Here is a 17,831-nt window from a genome sequence, read left to right as displayed (position 1 = left end):
CTCCTTCCATTTTAATAATTCTTTCTTGAACTATGTCTAATCTGCTGTTTAACCTTTCTAGTAAGTTATATAGTCAATTACTGTATTTTTCATTTTCTAGAAAATTAATTTGGCTTTTTAAAAACTAATCTGGCCTTTAAAAATGTTTATACAAAGCTTTGAACATTTTAAAAGAATATTGGATATTTATATATAAATGTATAACAACATTTATATAGCAATATATAAATGTATAACAACATTAAATAAAAGTTAATGTGTAACAATAGTAAGGAGAATGATAATCAACAATTTCTGGACAGTGATTTTCTCTTGGATAGAGGAGGAAGTAGAGATCAGTGATGGAGGCTTCAAAAACAGTATTACATTTAATTTCTTCAACCAGGTGTTGGGTATTATGGGTGATGACATAAATAAAAATTTAAATATATTTTAAAAATGCAATTTCCTGCAAATTCCTCTCAATAGTACTATTTCTGCTTTTTATAACTCAGAGATATGCATTGCTACAACATCTTTATTTCTCTAAAATTCCTAGTTATGCCAATGTCATCTCACTTAGCAGATATCCTAGCTTTTTGACTTAACAAAGAAAAGTGGGCTCTGATGTGCTTTCCATCAATTTACTTCTTTATCACCTCCAATTTCCAGTTTCTTCACCCATTGTTGCTCCTCCTTTTCTTCTGTGTTGGTAGAGATAACCATATTTCTTTCTAAATGTAAATATCCTGAACTTTATTCCCGATTTCATCTTCTACAAATGGGGATTGACAAACTTTTTTCTGTAAAGGTCCATATAGTAAATATTTTTAACTCTGCAAAATCCAGTCTATGTCACAATGTTACTCAGTTCTGCTATTGTAACACAAAAGCAGCTGTAGATAGTACATAATTGAATAAGGGACTATGTTCCAATAAAATTTTATTTACAAAACCAGATGACAGCAGCTTTGACCTCATGGATCATAGTTTGTTGACCCCCTTTACAACGTCTCAAAGGTCACTCTCAATTAACAGCCTCTTTTTGCTGTCAGCAATCTTTTTTCATTGTTCTCAGTCTTTCACCCCCAAAATTGTTTTTTTTTTCCTGATTTTTTTCTGCTGGATTTCACACTGCTGAATGCTCCTCCTTATATTCTTTCCTGATTAGTTTGTTTGATACCAACCTTGGTTTTCATCTTCTTTATCCATTGATTCTTCAAACTTCTTTTGTTATTTCTTCCTTTCTATGACCTTATATTTAAGAATTTTTTTTTTGAGATTTAAAAATATATAGAAAAGTAGAAAGACTGGTACAATGAATTGCTATGTAATCATCTCCCTTCAACATTAACTCCAAAGAGTCAAGCTGCTTTCACATCTTTTTCCAAATTTTTCTTTTGGTTGAATATTTTTAAAATATCACTTCATCATTTTATCTAACACTCAGTCCATATTCAAAATCCCCAATTGTCTCAAAAATGTCATTTTATCACTGATTTGTTATCCCACTTTTAGTGATCAGATTGACTGAAGTGTGAGTAGCATCAGCCTGATTCTTCCATTATAAAGTTCCCCATCTAATTTTCCCCTAATAGTTTTAGCAGCCATCAATGCTTTCTGCCCAGATCCATTATTTCATTAATGGATGAAAAATAATGATTTTCTAGTTTTAGCCTTTCTATGTTTATTAGTTGGACTTCTTCTATGATGTTGAATAGAATTGGGATAGTAGGCAAATTTGTCCTGTTCCTTTTCTCAACTTAAAAGTTTTAATTGCTTCACTATTAATTATGGTATGGCTGTTTTAAGTTTAAAAGAAAAAAACTTTGCCAGATTTAGAAACCTTTTCTTTATTCTTAGTTTTCAAAGAGCTTGTTTTTTTCTTTTACCATGAGTTGATTTTGAATTTTATGAAATAATTTTCTGCATCTTGTGAAATTACATGATTTTCTCCCTTTATTTTGTTAATAGGATAGATTACATTTTTTTTTTCATTTCCTTAATAAGCATGTGTTAGCTTTGGTTTTCCAAGAAGCAGATACCAGGAAAGGATTAGACATGAAAGACCTCTATTGGGAGAAATGATTGTAAAGGATCAGTTGGAGGGAACAAGAGTAGGCAGGTGACCATGCTGCGGGCCTGATGCCTATAAAAGGAGAGAGCAAAGAAAAGAGTTTTTTTGTTTGTTTGTTTTTGTTTTTTGAGATGGAGTCTTGCTCTGTCACCCAGGCTGGAGTGTAGTGGTGCCATCTCAGCTCACTGCAACCTCTGCCCCCTGGAAAATAAGCCATGACCAGCTTTTTCTTTTTTTCTTTTGTATTTTTAGTAGAGATGGGGTTTCACCATGTTGGCCAAGCTGGTCTTGAACTCTTGGCCTCAGGTGATCCATCTGCCTCGGCCTCCCAAAGTGCTGGGATTACAGGCCTGAGCCACCACGCCCAGCCTTAAGAAAGTTTTGGTTAGGCCAGTGGCAAGACTTTGTTCCACAGTCACAGTCAGCGGTTAGAAATATTCTGAGACTAGTGTCCTTGTCATGCTTAGTCACTGGCTGACAGCATATTGAAGGCAACATGGCTTCAGCATAAACACAGTGATGGATTCAGGGGAGTGGAAGCTGGGAGTGTCAATCAACTGTGATCCCCACAGCGGGAGATTGGAATGGGTCTTCCTTGCCTCAATTGCAACTGTGAAGAGACATGTGCAGCAACCTCAAATTGAGAAGAGTATAAACTATCAAGTGTTCAGACTTGATACATGAAGATCATGTATGTAAGTTTGAGTCTCACCAACCAGGTAAGCCACCCAGACTTCCTGAGCTAATAGTTAAGGCTCAGGGAAACTTAGAATGAACAGTGGAGGATGGGGAGAGTGAGCACCAGTTGCAGCCCCCAAGAGTAGCTGCAGAAAAGAATTGGTTTATCTCACTAGTCGCCTTTTTGTTTCTTTCAGTAAGATCACGGAGGAGCTGTTTCCTAAACCTGTGTGAAGAAGTAGATCTGTGTAGGGTGAGGGATGGACTGTGGTAGCCAGGAAAATGTATCATTCTTTTTTTTTTTTTTTAAGACTATTCTTTTTTTTTAAAAAAAGCTTTATTGAGATATAACTTACCTACCACAAAATTCACCCTTTGAGTGTCTAGTCCAATGGTTTTGGTATATTCATAAAGTTCATAATATTCAATGATTTTTTTTTACTTTTATTTTAAGTTCAGGGGTACATGTGCAGGTTTGTGTCATGGGGGTTTGTTGTGTGAATTACTTCATCACCCAGGTATTCAGCCTAGTACCCATTAGTTATTTTTCCTGATCCTCTCCCTCCTCCCACCCTCCACCCTCTGATAAGCCCTGGTGTGTGTTGTTCCCTCTATGTGTCCACCTGCTCTCATCACTTAGCTCCCACCTGTAAGTGAGAACAAGTGGTATTTAGTTTTCTGTTCTTGCATTAGTTTGCTAAAAATAATGGCCTCCAGCTCTATCCATGTCCCTGCAAAGGACATGATCTCATTCTTTTTTATGGTTACATGGTGATATGGTTTGGCTTTGTGTCCCCACCCAAATCTCATCTTGAATTGTAATCCCATAATTCCCATGTGTCATGGGAGGGACCTGGTGGGAGGTAATTGAGGCAGTTTTTCCCATGCTGTTCTCGTGATAGTGAAAGAATTCTCACAAGATCTGATGGTTTTATAAGCATCTGGCATTTCCCCTGCTGGCATTCATTCTCTCTCCTGCTACCCTATGAAGAGGTGCCTTCTGCCATGATTGTAAGTTTCCTGAGGTCTCCCCAGCCATGTGGAACTGTGAGTTAATTAAACCTCTTTTCTTTCTAAATTACCCAGTCTCAGGTGTTTCTTCAAAGCAGTGTGAGAGTGGACTAATACACAGTGTTCCGTGGTGTATATGTACTACATTTTCTTTATCTAGTCTACTTAAATGCCCATCAAGGACAGACTGGATAAAGAAAATTGTACCACTCTTCCATCTTACTTTTTTACAGATTTAATTATACTAGAAGGAAATACGGGAGAATTAAAAAGAAAGAAACTCAGAGTATAAGGAAGATCTAAGTATTATACATAACAAAAAAGCCATATAAAAGATTGATGAATTCAACTATATAGAAAATTATGCACAGGTAAACTTTTATGCAAAGTCAAATGTCAAAAAACAGAAAAACAAATTGAATTCGTATCACAAAGGCTCACATTTTTTTAATATGTAAAGAACTCCCAAATCAATAGGAAAAGCCCCACTAGTATCAGTCTTGACAGATAGTGACAAAAAGCTCTAAAATCTCAATGGCTTAAACAACACATGCATTTCTCAGCAGTGCTTTGCATCCCTCATGGGTGAGTTGGGGCTGTTTTCCATGTTGCTTTCCTTGCAGGACTTATGCCCAGAAGCAGCGGTCTCCTGACACATTCTTGGTAGCTGTGGCAGAGGGAAAGAGGCTCTGCAGGATCTTGTGCTGCCAATTAAATGCAGGACTTAAAGTGATGCTGATCAATTCCTCTCACAAACCATTGGCCAGAACCTGTGCCACGGCCCTGCCCAAGCCCCAAAGGACCAGACTGTGCCATATTCTATGTGCTTGGAAGGAGAGAACCAGATATTTGAGAGCCTCACTAAGGTCTGTCACATTACCAATCCATACAGCCTATGACTTACATGGTTTCTCCATTGAAGGTCTAGTCAAAGAAAGACGATGGCAGATTTCATTACATTCCACATGCTGGTTATTAAAGAAGTAAAAAATTCCTCTCTTTCCAAAATTGGTAGTGACATCTTTCTGATCAACAGAGTGAATCTGGGGATCTGTGAGGTAGATGAGTCCTTTTCCATTACCGGTTACCCAACCTAAAAGAGAAATGAACATATCTGAGTATTAAATTCCCTGTAAATGTCCATCAAGTGTTTACAAAAATACACACACACACACACACACACACACACACACATACATTTAAAGAGATACTTCAAAAACTTGGCCATCCTATGGTTCATAGTTAGTAAATTCCTGGTAAGGAATTTGGATTGCATATTCCAGTTATTAGTTTAAGAATAATTAAATATTGGGCAATTACATTTGTCAAATATGACATCCCCAGATCACCAATTTTCAAGGTATTAGAAAGCAATAAAATACACTTAGAATAATTATCAATATCATAATATGGAATATTTCTTTCATGATTCAGAGATTTCTTTAGTGACTTATTCATTAATTCATATACTCATCTGTTCATTCGACAAATATTTATTGAATGCAGACGCTCTACAAAACACTATTTTAGGCACTGGTGGTACCGAATGAACAAGCTAGTCAAAAATCTTACTTATAATTTACATGAAGTATAGGGTATTTTCTAATAAAAATTCTGATGAATAAAATACCAGACAAACTAAAACAAAATTAAAATATTAAGGTAGAATTGAAAAGTAGTCATATTTAAGAACACAGCTTAAGGATACAGATTTCCGTTCTATAATGACCCCCATTATGAAACCCAACATCACACTTTTAATAAGGGTAAGGGGCTGGAGAAAAGGAAAAGTGGAAAGAAGATTTTGACATGTGAAAAAAATGCAACGAAATATACATCACTCAAATCTACTTGAGTGAAATAAAAAAAGCTGTTACAGATACGCTCTGGAAGGAAGCCCAACAGAACATAAGCCAGACCCTCTCACTGATTATGTGATACTTTAGACATTTGTAGAAGTTTTGGGCATATTTTTCTTTCGGGAATTATTTGTTATATATAGTAAGATCAGTTAAGTTAACTCCAAATAGTAGCCTATACATGGAACAATCTATTAAATAAAGATTAGGGAAGCTAGTTACAAAACTTCACATTTACATATAATGTTAAAAATAAAAATAATTCCCAGTTTCACATACCTTGTAAATCGACCACAACATCTCTATGATTAGAAAACTCATAAGAAAAATGGCCATAAGCCAAGCCATATTCTGTGGCTTTGTATTCTGTTTTCACCACTTTCGTGTTATTTGACAATTTTACAAATTCTCCCAGTATGTAAGGCTCCACACTGATACATCCCTTTATTGTCTTGTCCTCTAAAATCTGAAAAATAGCAATGAGAAATATTACAGCATAATGGTAAAGGCCATTGTCTTTGGACTTGGGTAAATCTTGGTTTGAACCTAGGCTCTGCCACTTTGCTTCTCTGAGCTTCAATTTCATCATGGGTAAAGTGGGTATAACTACCTTTTAGGCTTGTTAAAGGGATTATGCAAGGAAATGCATGTAAAATGCTTAACACGGCATGTGGCATGTCATAGAACTTAAATTTATTATTATTCACATATTAAACTGCTCACTTAAGATTTAGGCCATGACGTGACCTGTCCTGGAGGCTAGGTTACAGGACATGAAGTTAGATCATGCTCTGGGACTCTAGGTTCAAATATCAGCTTTGTGGAGTTGTTTCAAAGGTTAGAGTTAAGGTTTGCAAACTGCCTGGCACAGTGAGTGACATAAAGAAGGTGTGAAATGGATGATAATTATTATATGATTAGGAAAAGACAGGTCTACAAATGTCTCTGGCCAATGAAAAAATTATTGCAAGAATGAATGCACTCAGGATCTAATATATTCAGGTTAGCAAGGCATTCTTGATCCAAAGAAGAGAAAACGCAATGGGAATATTTGCCTTTATCTATTGAAAAGGGTATGTTAGTGAAGAGAGACTGGTCTTCATGGTCCCAGGAGGGAGAGCTGTAATCCATGGATAGAAGTTAGATAAAGATAGATTTGGGCTAAGTGTAAGAACTTTCTAACAATTAGGATTACTTGAAAGTGAAAGGAGAACAATTATTTTTTCTTGCTGAAGGTGTGTAAGCTTTGACTTAGTAATCACTTGGTTGCAAGGGGTGAGGCTAACAGATGTAAAACGGGATTTATGCATCATGTTGAGGGGACAGTTTGTACTAGATCAATCTTTAGGGTTCTTTCTCTCTTGGAAAGTACAGGGACAACACACAAGGATAGTTTGCTAAAAATGTTAGCCTGACTATGTGGAACCAGATACTCAGATTAATTGATATTCAAGTGTGATTTGGAAGATCCAAATGATGTGTTCAGGATAATCTTACCAGTAATATTGTGGATGGGATGTAGAATATCTGGGTGGGAATGTTTTGTTCATAGAGTCTCTTGTTAAATTCTGTCACATAGTGCTGTGCGGTCATCTGCCGCTCCACATCAGTGAAGTGGTGCCAGAGCCCCTTCTGCTCCTTATAGTCTTTCCCAACATACCTATGAACAAAGAAAATCCACACAACAAAATGTGAAAGTGGTCTTACTTACTATGGAGTAAGAGAGAGGAGATCAAAAGACATATGTAGAAATGCTTGAAAGATCTCTTTCTCTGCCTTAGACAGTGAATATTAATTATTTTGACTTATCTCAAGATTCAAATAATTTTGTAAGAGCTACTTGAACAATGGAACACACTCATTCTAGCTGACCCAGAATGATATTGATTATAAAGGGAAAGTGTCGCTTAATGTAGAAGTTCTCCAGACCTCTGGTAAGACAAGGGGGTCAGCAAAGTATACTGAAATGTGCATGGATTCTGGAGTCAAGACCTTCCACTCCCTGCAGTGTGGCCTTATATAGTCAGTTCATCAATCTGAAGCCTTCCTCTATCCCTTCCTTTTATGATTACTTCATTCCTATAAATACTTATTATCCATCAACACCTATTACGTGCATAACACTGTGCTAGTCTTGAGTGACTCGAAGAAAGTGTGAGACATGATTTGTATATTTCAAAAGCTAGTAGCACAGTTGGTGTGGGAAGACACAAGGCAGTAAATGATTACATGTGGAAAGAAGCAAAACAGTGCTGCACTTTACTGTAGTTTATACTTGCTGTAAACTGGTGTGAATTTGTGAGTAATTTCACATGTGCCCAGAGTGACCACCAAAAATCAAGGGGAATTGTTTGAGTCATAGACTTCAACCAGAGTAAACTCTCTCCAGAAATTTCTGAATCCCATATAATAATGGAACTTAAGGAGGCTGTGGTTTTGGCTATTCAGACTCCTGAAGACCAGAAAGGAAATCTGATAGTGGAGGCTGCAGTATGGCCTCAGAAGGCAGCCTGCAGAGGAGCAGTTGTTGTAATAGGGATGCTATACCAGTGCTTTAGGCAGTTCTTCTGTGGAGAGACCCCAAGACCTACAGAGGGTTTGAACTAATTCAGAATTTTGTTGACTGATGCCAGAGGTGTGCACAAGAGAGTGAACCCTGTGAGTACTGGCTACTGGAGCATTTCCTGAACATTCTGCCAGAAGACCTCCAGTCCTAGGCAGGGGTTCATCAATCTGAGAACAGAGGCCCATATCTTCTCTCATCTTGTACCATTTTTTTTCTGGGATCATTTTTCTTTAGTAAGGATTTGTTCATGGTACACTGCCATGGTCATTTTTCCTTTTAAGCTGCAAATGTCTTTATTTTGTCTTCCTCCATAAAAGAGAGTTGCACTAAGTATATGACTTCCATTGTTGCTATGAAGAAACCAGCTGTAGGTCAAATTGACATTTCTGTGTACGTAATCTGTCTATTTTCTTTGACTGCTTTTAAAATGGTTTCTTTGTCCTTAGTGTTTGGAGTTTGACTACTGTGTACCTAGTCAAACTAGGTACACAGGATGTCTGACTACCTGCCTTCTTCCCTTCCTGCTTCCTTCCAGCTTCTTTCCTCCTTTCCCTTCTATCCTTAGGATTCACTGTGATTTCTGTATTTCAAGATTAGTGTATTTTGGCAATTCTGAAAAATTACCAGAAAGTATCTATTCAAATATTGCTTTTGCTCTCTTGCTGTTATTTTCTTCTGATCAGAAATATATTGAACTCTGTCACTCCATTCTCTATGTCTCTCATTCTCAATTTATTCTCATCTCAGGTCCTCCTATGGTATACTCTGGTGTATCAGGGCTGCTGTCACAACGTGCCATAAACTGGGTGGCATAAATAACAGAAATTGATTTTCTCACAGTTATGAAGCCTATAGTAGTCCAAGATCAAAGTTCCAGTGGGGCCATCATCCTGCTGAAGGCTCTAAGAAAGAATCTGTTTCAGGCTGTCTCCCAGCTTCTGGCAGTTCTTTGCTGTGAGGCAACATAACTACAATCTTCACATGGCATTCTCTCTGCGTCTGTGTCTATCTCCAAATTTCCTCTTTTTATAAGGATATCAGTCATATTGGATCAGGGGCCCACCCTACTCCAGTATGACTTCATCTTAACTTCACCAATTACATCTGCAATCCCTCTATTTCCAAATAAGATCGTAATCTGAAGTACTGAGAACTTCAATATATGAGTTTTGGGAGACACAATTGAAGCATCAGCACATGCCCCTACTGCTTAGACATGTGATTTTGGGCAATTCCTTAACATCTCTGTGACTCAGTTCCCTCATCTGTAAAGTGAGAATAATAATAGTATCTACCCTCAGAGGGTTTTGTGAAGATTAATTGAATTAGCATATAAATCACTTAAAACAGGACCTGGCATATGTTTACCATAATAATAATAATAATAATCAATAATCTTTCCAAGAAATGTACTTCCACTGCTTACAGAGACACTTGATTTCTCTATTTCTATTTATTTCTTACACTATTTGGATTTGAGCAAATAACAAGGCCAACTTTACATGAAAAGTCATGGCTTATAGGTCTTTTAAAATATACAAATGATATAAAATTATGTCTTAAATCCAATGAAGACCACCTGTGGTTACTAATTTTTCAGACAAAAGCTACACCCTCACTCCACCCCTGCCTCAAACTCCTATGTGGGATCCCTAAAGGGTTCAGCAATCACTTATATCCCTGAACAGGCTTCATCCCTGGACTCAGGATTTTCCTGCCTTTTTTCAGGCTCACCTATTTACTTAAAAGTGTGCTTTTCATAATTTACCTTTTTTGCCAGCATTTTTAGTGAATATTGAAGGCTCTCTGGCCTGTCATGTGGCCAGGAACTTTATTTTTCTTATCAGCACAGTATGGCCAATGTTTACCTGATGGTTTTGAGGTCCTGTAGCTAAAACATCCAGCAAAACAGCTGATATAACATGGGTCATCAATATATAGTAACTGTTGTTAATTAATTAATAATGAAAAGAAAAAGGAGTAGAAATCTGGAAATATATTTTGGCCAAGTTTTTCAGCCCCTACAAAGTCTCATGAGTGATTACTTAACAGAAGGGCAAGGTTAGCTCATCTTACATTAGTTATACAAATGTTTTTAAGTAATACCTCCCCAGAATTTCTTCTTGATGAAGATGATGAACCCAAAAAGCATTTCTTTGTCTGCCTTTTTTCTTTACAGTCAAGTAGTCCCCCAAATAGACAACAGTTTCCTGGGCTGTCCACAGTTCAGATTTTTTTGAATATTTTAACAAAAGAGCAGCTGGAAAAAAAAAGATGAAAATGAATCTTATTTTCAAAAGGACATTAAAATTCATGAATAAAGCTGATGTGACACAAGTCCTACGCCAGCTCACCTGAAATCTTCACTTTTTTATATATTTTTCTCTAATTTTCATCTCTTCTATGACGACTACAGCATTAAAAAGTTGGTGAGAAATAATAAAAAGGTAACACTTTATAAATTACAATGAGGAATAGCCTTTGAGTCACAAAATCCCTTATTTGTGATGAAAAGGGATTAAGATAAGCATGAAGATTCTATATGAAAGTAGTGGAAAATAAAGGAATTTTAAAATCAGAAAACCCCAGAGACCATTTTGGGACAAGTGACACATGCTTGCAACTTACTATTATTACCTGGGGATCCCAAATAATAGAAGCTACTACTGATGGCAGCTCTGGGAATCCTAGCATTATATATTCAAGTACGCCCTAATTTTCTCTTCATTGTTTTAAGTTGAGAAAGTTTGGAAATTATTTGAGAAAACGTAGCTACTGTAAAAACATGCGAACTCAACTGAAAAAAGGAACAGATAAGAGGAAAAAGTAGGGGCAGTCTCCGCCTTATAGAAAGGAAGAACAGTGCTAAGCAAGAAAGCATCTCTTTGAGGAGAAAGGCACACATGAATCCTAAGGAAGGAGTGCAACACTTTGGTTGAAATTAAAATGAAGTGAACAAAGACTTTTGTCTAGATTGCGAAAATAGATAAATGAATGGGACACGTGGGAGAGAAAATACTTAAAGCAAGATAAACTGACAGTTCTGGGAAGGGGATGCCTACGGGCTGGGCGAGATGGTGACCAGGGTTGGGTGACTCAGTTAGAGAAGCTGGAAGTTGTCTGTCCACACACAGGATGGGTGACAAATTGAGAGAAGAAAAGAGGAAGGGAATCATTGTTCTGTTTCTGCCATTGTGGGCCTTGCTTCCTCTAATGTATTTCATCCATAAATTAGCAAACAATAACAAATAACAAGAAAGCAGTTACCTCATTGTAATAAATGTGATTCCAAAATTGCAGAATCTCACAATTAGTAAGAAAACCCTATTGCTGGAAATTTTTGCTTTTTTTTGGTAACAAAGTGATTTGTATTTTAGTCGGACTTCAAGGTGGCAGGCAAAACATTGGAATACTTTGAAGCAGAAGCTCTCAACAGTGGCTTTAAGCAGAATCACCAGAGAGCTCATAAGAAATAATGATCCCTGGGTCCGCACTCCAGACCCATTAGATGGAAATCTCTGGGGTGAGGCATTGGAAGTTTTTAAAAGCTCCCCAGAAGATTCTCATGTGGCGCCAGGGTTGAGAACTACTATTTAGTAGCCAGTGCTTAGCAATCCATGTAGTTTGTTTCTTCTGGGATGTGCTTCACAATCTTTTTTTTTTTTTTTTATCATTCAGATCATTTTTCTGTATAGTAGGAGGGCATTTTGATGTGATTCCTGGGCTAAGAGAAGAATCTCCTTCTGTCTTCCTCCCAGCTTCTCTACCACTTTTAAGCTGTGTTAGACATTGACACAGGTGGCTCCAGCCCAGCCTTCCCACTTTGGGCAGTGACATTGGGCTGTTCCTTAAGCAAGAAGTAGCTGCTGATTGCAACAGTAGGGGTACTGTAGTCTGGAAGTTTTTATCTCCCCTAAATTCACATGTTGAAGTTCTAACCCACAAGGTGATAGTGTTGGGAGCTGGAGACTTTGGGAGATGATTAGGTCCTGAGGGGTAGATTCCTCATAGATAAGATGAGTGCCCTCATAAAAGAGACCCCAGAGAAACCCTTCCCCCTTCCACTATGTGAGGACACAGAGAAAAGGCGCTGTCAATGAACCAGAAAGCAGTACCTTCATCCTGGACTTCCAGGCTCCAGAATTATGAGGAATAAATTTCTGTTGTTCATATGCTACCCAGTTGATGGCATTTTGTTGTAGCATCATGAATGCAAGATGAGGACGCACTTGACCAACCAATTAGCTGGCAAGAAACCGCTTAGGTAGACAGGTGTAAAAAGTCTCTGCCCAATAGAAAGATGATATTTAACTAGGTCAAACTGTGTCCCCATAGAATTCTAATGGGGAAAGATAGAGAAAAATCAGTTGGTTGGTAAAAAGACTTGAAGGAGAAGATAGATGCTGAGCAGATAATATGGTATCCAGCCTGTTAAAATCACCTGATTGGTAATGAGACTCAATGAAGAAGATAGATGCTGAGTGGATGAGATGGGCTCCAGAGCTGTTTTCAACCCTTAGTGATGGCTGTGCCAGAGTCCTCTAAGTTTCCTATCTCCCTCACTACCTCGTGCGTCCTTAGAGGAAACCTCCAGCATGCAAGGTAGCCTGAGCAAGCCTCTTTACTTTACAACCATTAAGGTCCATCACACAGAGTGAGGGAGACCCCTGAAGTATACATTTCTCTGTGAACTCACAAAGCATACCAGGGGTCTATACCTTTCACGAGCTTTAAGTGATCTACATACCAAGCTCTTCAGAGTGCCCCAAAATAGCTGCTTCCTGAGGGGGGAACTACTGAAAAGGTTGTACTTACTATGTGCTCGGTGGAGTTGACTGGGCTTAAAAACCCCCGTATTCTCTAGCCTCTGAAACAGCCAATCATGCCTCACTCCTGCCAACAGCTTTTCAAAGTCATCAGGTTGCAAGGTGCGAGCCTCAAGGATCTCTTTCCTCGTCTTTCCCGGCAATGAAACCCAAGAACTCCCACTGGAATTCAGATAGGACCAAGGGCTGTCCCCCTCAGAAGAACCGCTGGAAAATGCAGGTGATTTCAGCCACCACGCTGAGGATGAACTGGAGTTCTGGCTGCAGTTTAGCATGTTTCCAGGCTGATTTCCTTCCTCTGTGGTAGTGCAGTCCTCGCTGAGGACAGGGAAGAGGATGTTACTGCTTACAGAGGAATTGGGGGTCTCCGCCCTCTGACCAGGCGACTGTCTCAGAGTGCACAGTCTATGAGAGCCATGCCCATTTGTGCAGAGAACATCCGTGCTGTCGAGCAGTTGCCCCTCCTCATCCACTGTGGAGGCATCAGGGTCGATGCCCTGCTCTGTGACTGGGCCACCACTTTTTCTGGAGTCAGGATTTTGAGCAGGCCAATTAGGGGTGAAGGAGCTATATGGCAGCATGGAAATGTTTCCCAGAGAATTGTTCAGGACCCTGTGAAAGTCTAAGGGTGCATCTTCGGTGCTTTCTGCTGTTTCTCCTTCTGGGTCAACCCAGGTGGGACTAGCTTTAAATGTAGGGCCTGTGCCTCTTTCACTAATTTCTTCTCCCTGCTCTTCCCCCTGCCTGTCTTTGGCATCACAGTTGGTTTCTGGAAACTCATCAATTATTTCAAAGGCTTCTTCTTTTTGGACTGAAGGATGTGTGCCCATATTCTTGGGCCTACCAGAATCAGAAGACCAAGAAGCAGAACGATATGAGGGTCTGGAGTGAGCAGAAGTATTTCTGGGTCCCATATTTCTGACTTCCTGGATACCTTCTGGAGCTCCTTCTAGAAGCCCTGCACCAGGGGCCAAGAAAGTGCCTGGGGTATTATGAGGCGAGAAGGGTGTCAAGGGCATCTGGTGGTGCAGCTGATTTTGAGAAGGCTCCAAATTGTCATTGCTGCGTTCCTGAAGAGAGAGACCATGAAGCTGTGAACACAATGAATGCACAGCTCTGCCTTCCCTGTCATTCTCTAGCTCCTCAGACAAGGCAGTGGAACACTGAGTGTCCACCAGATGTTCTTTGCCAGGCTCTTTTCTGGCTGACCTGTCATCAATGTGATAATTCACTTCCTCCCAGCTTGCAGAGGAACTAAACCCTGATAAGTTGCTCCAAGCACTGGAAGTCTGGCTGCCACTCAGAGACTTGTTGAAAACAGCTCCCTCACCATTGCTGTCTTCCGATGGCTCGGTCTCAGTCTCCACATCTTGATCCAAGGAGACTCGAAATGCATCAGAATGGGTCCAGTTTCTCCTTCCTCCCCTTCTGAGTTCCCTCTGAACATTCTTACCCATTAGGGAGGAAGCTATTCCTGTGTCTCTTTGACAGTGTGGCTTTTCTTGAGTAGTACTCACAGTATCTATGTTTTTTGTTTCTGTTTTTAGAGCAGTGATACAGACTCCTGTTTTTGCATCTTTCTGTTCATTTTTGTTGTTTCCACAATCACTTTCAAATACTTCACACACCGAAGTATGGTGCTGTGAATAGGTGTCAAGGATTTTTTGGAAATCCCCTTGCCCATGCAAGATAAGTTTATCCAACCTGCACTTGAAACTCTCTGGAACATAAGATCTGTCATCTACATTTGAGAAGCTTTGAACTTGTAAATGTTCCTTCACCTGGGCAATCACAGACATAATTTCTTGAGACAGAGCTTCTCTGTCCTGACTTCTGGAGGAAGTGCTGAAGTTGTACAGCTTCGCCATTGCTTCCTTACAAAGCTGACTTGCTGCATGGACCGTCCCTGTCTCCCCATTAAGCCTTCTGTGCACTGTGGTGAGACCGAAAGCAGCTTTGACAAAGCTGTGAAGCTCCTGTTTTCCAGTAACAGGCTCATCATCTCTCTTGGTGAGGAGGCCAATCTCAAAGGCCTCTTTGGCTTCACACAGATATAAGTTTTTCATTTCTGGAGGACAGTCATTTGAACTACTATATGACAATAAACACGTGCCACGGATATTCTGGGAAAAATACCAAATACCAAATCAGATATTGAATTGAAAACTGGAAGTGAATCAGGACAAACTTTTCATTTCTGGAGGACAGTCATTTGAAATATTATAGAAAAATGAACACATGCCACATACATTCTAAGGAAAACGTACAGGCAAACATTGAGTTAAGGACCCGAGGCCTTTTTGGTGAATCAGAAGAAGGGATGGGGATATAAGTGACTGGCTGGCATGAAGGGGTAAGAAATTAGCTTCAATTACCATCCTATTGTATCTTTGATACGTTTTGATTAAAGACGATAGGCTTGTGTTTGTTGCTGTTGTTAGTTTTAACAGAGTCTATCCATGGAAATGGATATAAGTTTCTCTATGCAAATAAGGATGCTATATATGAATACATCATTCATTTAATGTCGAAACAATAAGGCATTGGTTTCCAAATGCATCTGTGCATTTGAATCACCTGGACAATATTCCAAAATTAAAGATTTTTGGATACCAACCCCAGAGATTTGCATTTAGTGGATCTAGGGTGGAGCTCAGAAATGTGTAGCATTTTTTTCTTTCTTTTTTCTTTTTCTTTTTTTTTTTTTTTTTTTTTTTTTGAGGTAGGGTCTTGCTCTGTTACCCAGGGTGGAGTGCAGTAGTGCAATCTCAGCTGACTGCAAACTCAACCTTCCAGGCTCAGGTGATCCTCCCACCTCAGCCTCTCCAGTACCTGGGACTATAGGCGCGTACCACCACACCTGGCCAATTTTTATTTTTTAATTTTTTGTAGAGACAAAGTCTCACCATGTTGCTCAGGCTAGTCTTGAAATTTTCGGCTCAAGCCATCCTCCTACCTTGGCCTCCCAAAGTGTTGGGATTACAGGCGTGAGCCACCATGCCTGGCAGGAATATGTATTTTGAGAAGGTTCCTTGGGTGATTTTGATGTGCACTCAGGCTTGGGAACCATTGCTTCACAACAGACAACATTCTATTCTTGGGCTGAATTAATTTAGCTCCTAGTAGGCTGTCAAAACTCCGACCAATAAGATTTTTCCATATGTGGTGTGGAGTCTTATCACAATTGCCACTGATGAGACACAAAGCCTATTTGAAGGTTAAACCTTTCCCTTCTCACTGGTTACATCAGAAAGCACCCTGGGAGAGGTCCTGTGGGGGTTTGAGGAGTGGTTGCATTCTGTTTACCACAGCTGTGAGCACGAAGAGCGGCGTGTAGGCACTGAAGGCAGCTGCCAGCTTGCAGGCTTCTGCAGCGGACAGCAAATGGTGGTCAAACTCCTTCAGCAGGCTCTGTGAGAAAACAGGAGGCTAAGTGGAATGGTGATAATTAATTATCGATGAGCAAAAAACAGGCTATGAAATGGTTTTGCTTTTCTTTCATGATTTCAAGGGACTCCTCACCGCAACCCATTCAGAACAGTGTCAAGAAAGAGTAAGTGGGTCTAAAGACCACAAGGTGTTGACTTTCCTTTTTCCCAGCAGACACACACCTGTGCAAAATAATTTGGGTGAGCATCTTTGGAGGATGGTGGCAGTTCTTTGTTCAAAGGAACTGCACATTTTGCAGCCAGATTAATTGATTTCTGCACTGCTGTTGGCAAAGAGCCCTTTAATTGATGATTTCACAGCAATTAGAATTCATTTATTAATTCTATAAATACGTATAGAGTACCTCCACATTCCAGGGCCTGTTCTAGACACAGGGGAGACAGCAGACAGTGAGCCCTCAAGGAGCTTACTTTCTGTTGTGGCGGAGGGATCAGTCAATATACAAAACAAGTATAGTGCATAGTATTTGAGATTATGACAAGTGTTCTGGAGAGAAAATAAATGGAGAAGGGGTTAGGGAGGTCCAGGATGGGAAGGGAGTTTGCAATTTTAAACGGTCATCAGGGATAACTTCAGTGAACAAGGGACATGATCCTCCTGTTTTGGTCAAACAGAAAAAGCAACATCTTAGATTCAGATTACCATCAGCAAGCTGTATGTGTTCTTTTGCTACACTAATTAGTATTGAGCATGGTTACCGTTGTGATTTAATGGTATCTTTAATAATGGGGTCTTGAATAAAAATGGCAATATAGATGAAATAAAAACTCCATTTAAGCACAGTGTGAAGAGCAGCAGAACATCCTTGTCACTTCTCTGGGCTGGTCAGAGATCTGGGCTCAGCTCCCAGTTCTCTCCCTTACTGGTTGTGTAAACTGCAGAGGTTAGTTAGTTTCTCTGCACTGCATTTTATTTTTCTCTAAAATGGAATGATACACTTTGCTCTACCCTCCTCATAGGTAGGGTTTTATGTGGATATACATACACTTTCCTGAGTTGTAAAGTGATATATAAAAATTAGCAGTCATTATTATCAAGGAGAGAGCATGGAACAAGGGACTGATGCTCTGATTTGAACAGATGGTGATTACAAAGTTTCAAAATTATTACCCCTTTATCATCAAGATGGCCGAAGGTTGGAAACTGAATTTTGTGATACTTTGAAAGGAAAGAAGTGAGGCTCAAAATCATTTTGTTGATATTCATTCATTCATTCATTCATTCACCAGTAACTTTCTGAGCACTCTCTGAGTGTCTGTTACAGTGCTAGGCGCTGGGATAATAAAGCCAAATAGGACCCCACAAGACTCCTCCCCAGGATTCCTCCCATTTTTCTAGGAGGGGCAGCACTGAGCTCCCTGCCTCCCAATCTCCTGAGAAAGACA

At 39.4% G+C, this 17,831-nt stretch overlaps 1 protein-coding gene across 12 annotated transcripts in view; it reads right to left on the bottom strand.

Annotated features, from left to right (window-relative positions):
• Nucleotides 1–17,831, bottom strand: part of ALPK1 (alpha kinase 1) — a 157,508-nt gene that overhangs the window by 9,425 nt on the left and 130,252 nt on the right. For 7 of the 12 annotated variants that reach the window (XM_054554328.1, XM_054554326.1, XM_063723579.1 and 4 more), the window contains 7 exons: nt 16,303–16,407; nt 12,986–15,119; nt 10,277–10,430; nt 7,102–7,264; nt 5,884–6,070; nt 4,650–4,838; nt 4,167–4,449 (listed from right to left, as the gene is read on the bottom strand). In XM_054554328.1, the coding sequence (XP_054410303.1) occupies nt 4,325–4,449; nt 4,650–4,838; nt 5,884–6,070; nt 7,102–7,264; nt 10,277–10,430; nt 12,986–15,119; nt 16,303–16,407 (3,057 nt within the window). In that variant the 3' untranslated portion in view covers nt 4,167–4,324. Of the gene's footprint in view, nt 1–4,166; nt 4,450–4,649; nt 4,839–5,883; nt 6,071–7,101; nt 7,265–10,276; nt 10,431–12,985; nt 15,120–16,302; nt 16,408–17,831 lie in introns of those variants that run through there. The other 5 variants (XR_008524682.2, XR_010139764.1, XM_024246131.2 and 2 more) reach the window with 1 other exon arrangement.

This window comes from Pongo abelii, chromosome 3 (assembly GCF_028885655.2).
Source record: "Pongo abelii isolate AG06213 chromosome 3, NHGRI_mPonAbe1-v2.0_pri, whole genome shotgun sequence".
Lineage (NCBI taxonomy): Eukaryota > Metazoa > Chordata > Mammalia > Primates > Hominidae > Pongo > Pongo abelii.
The sequence above is the reverse complement of the archived record's forward strand: the minus strand, read 5'-3'. Positions and strand labels throughout refer to the sequence as shown.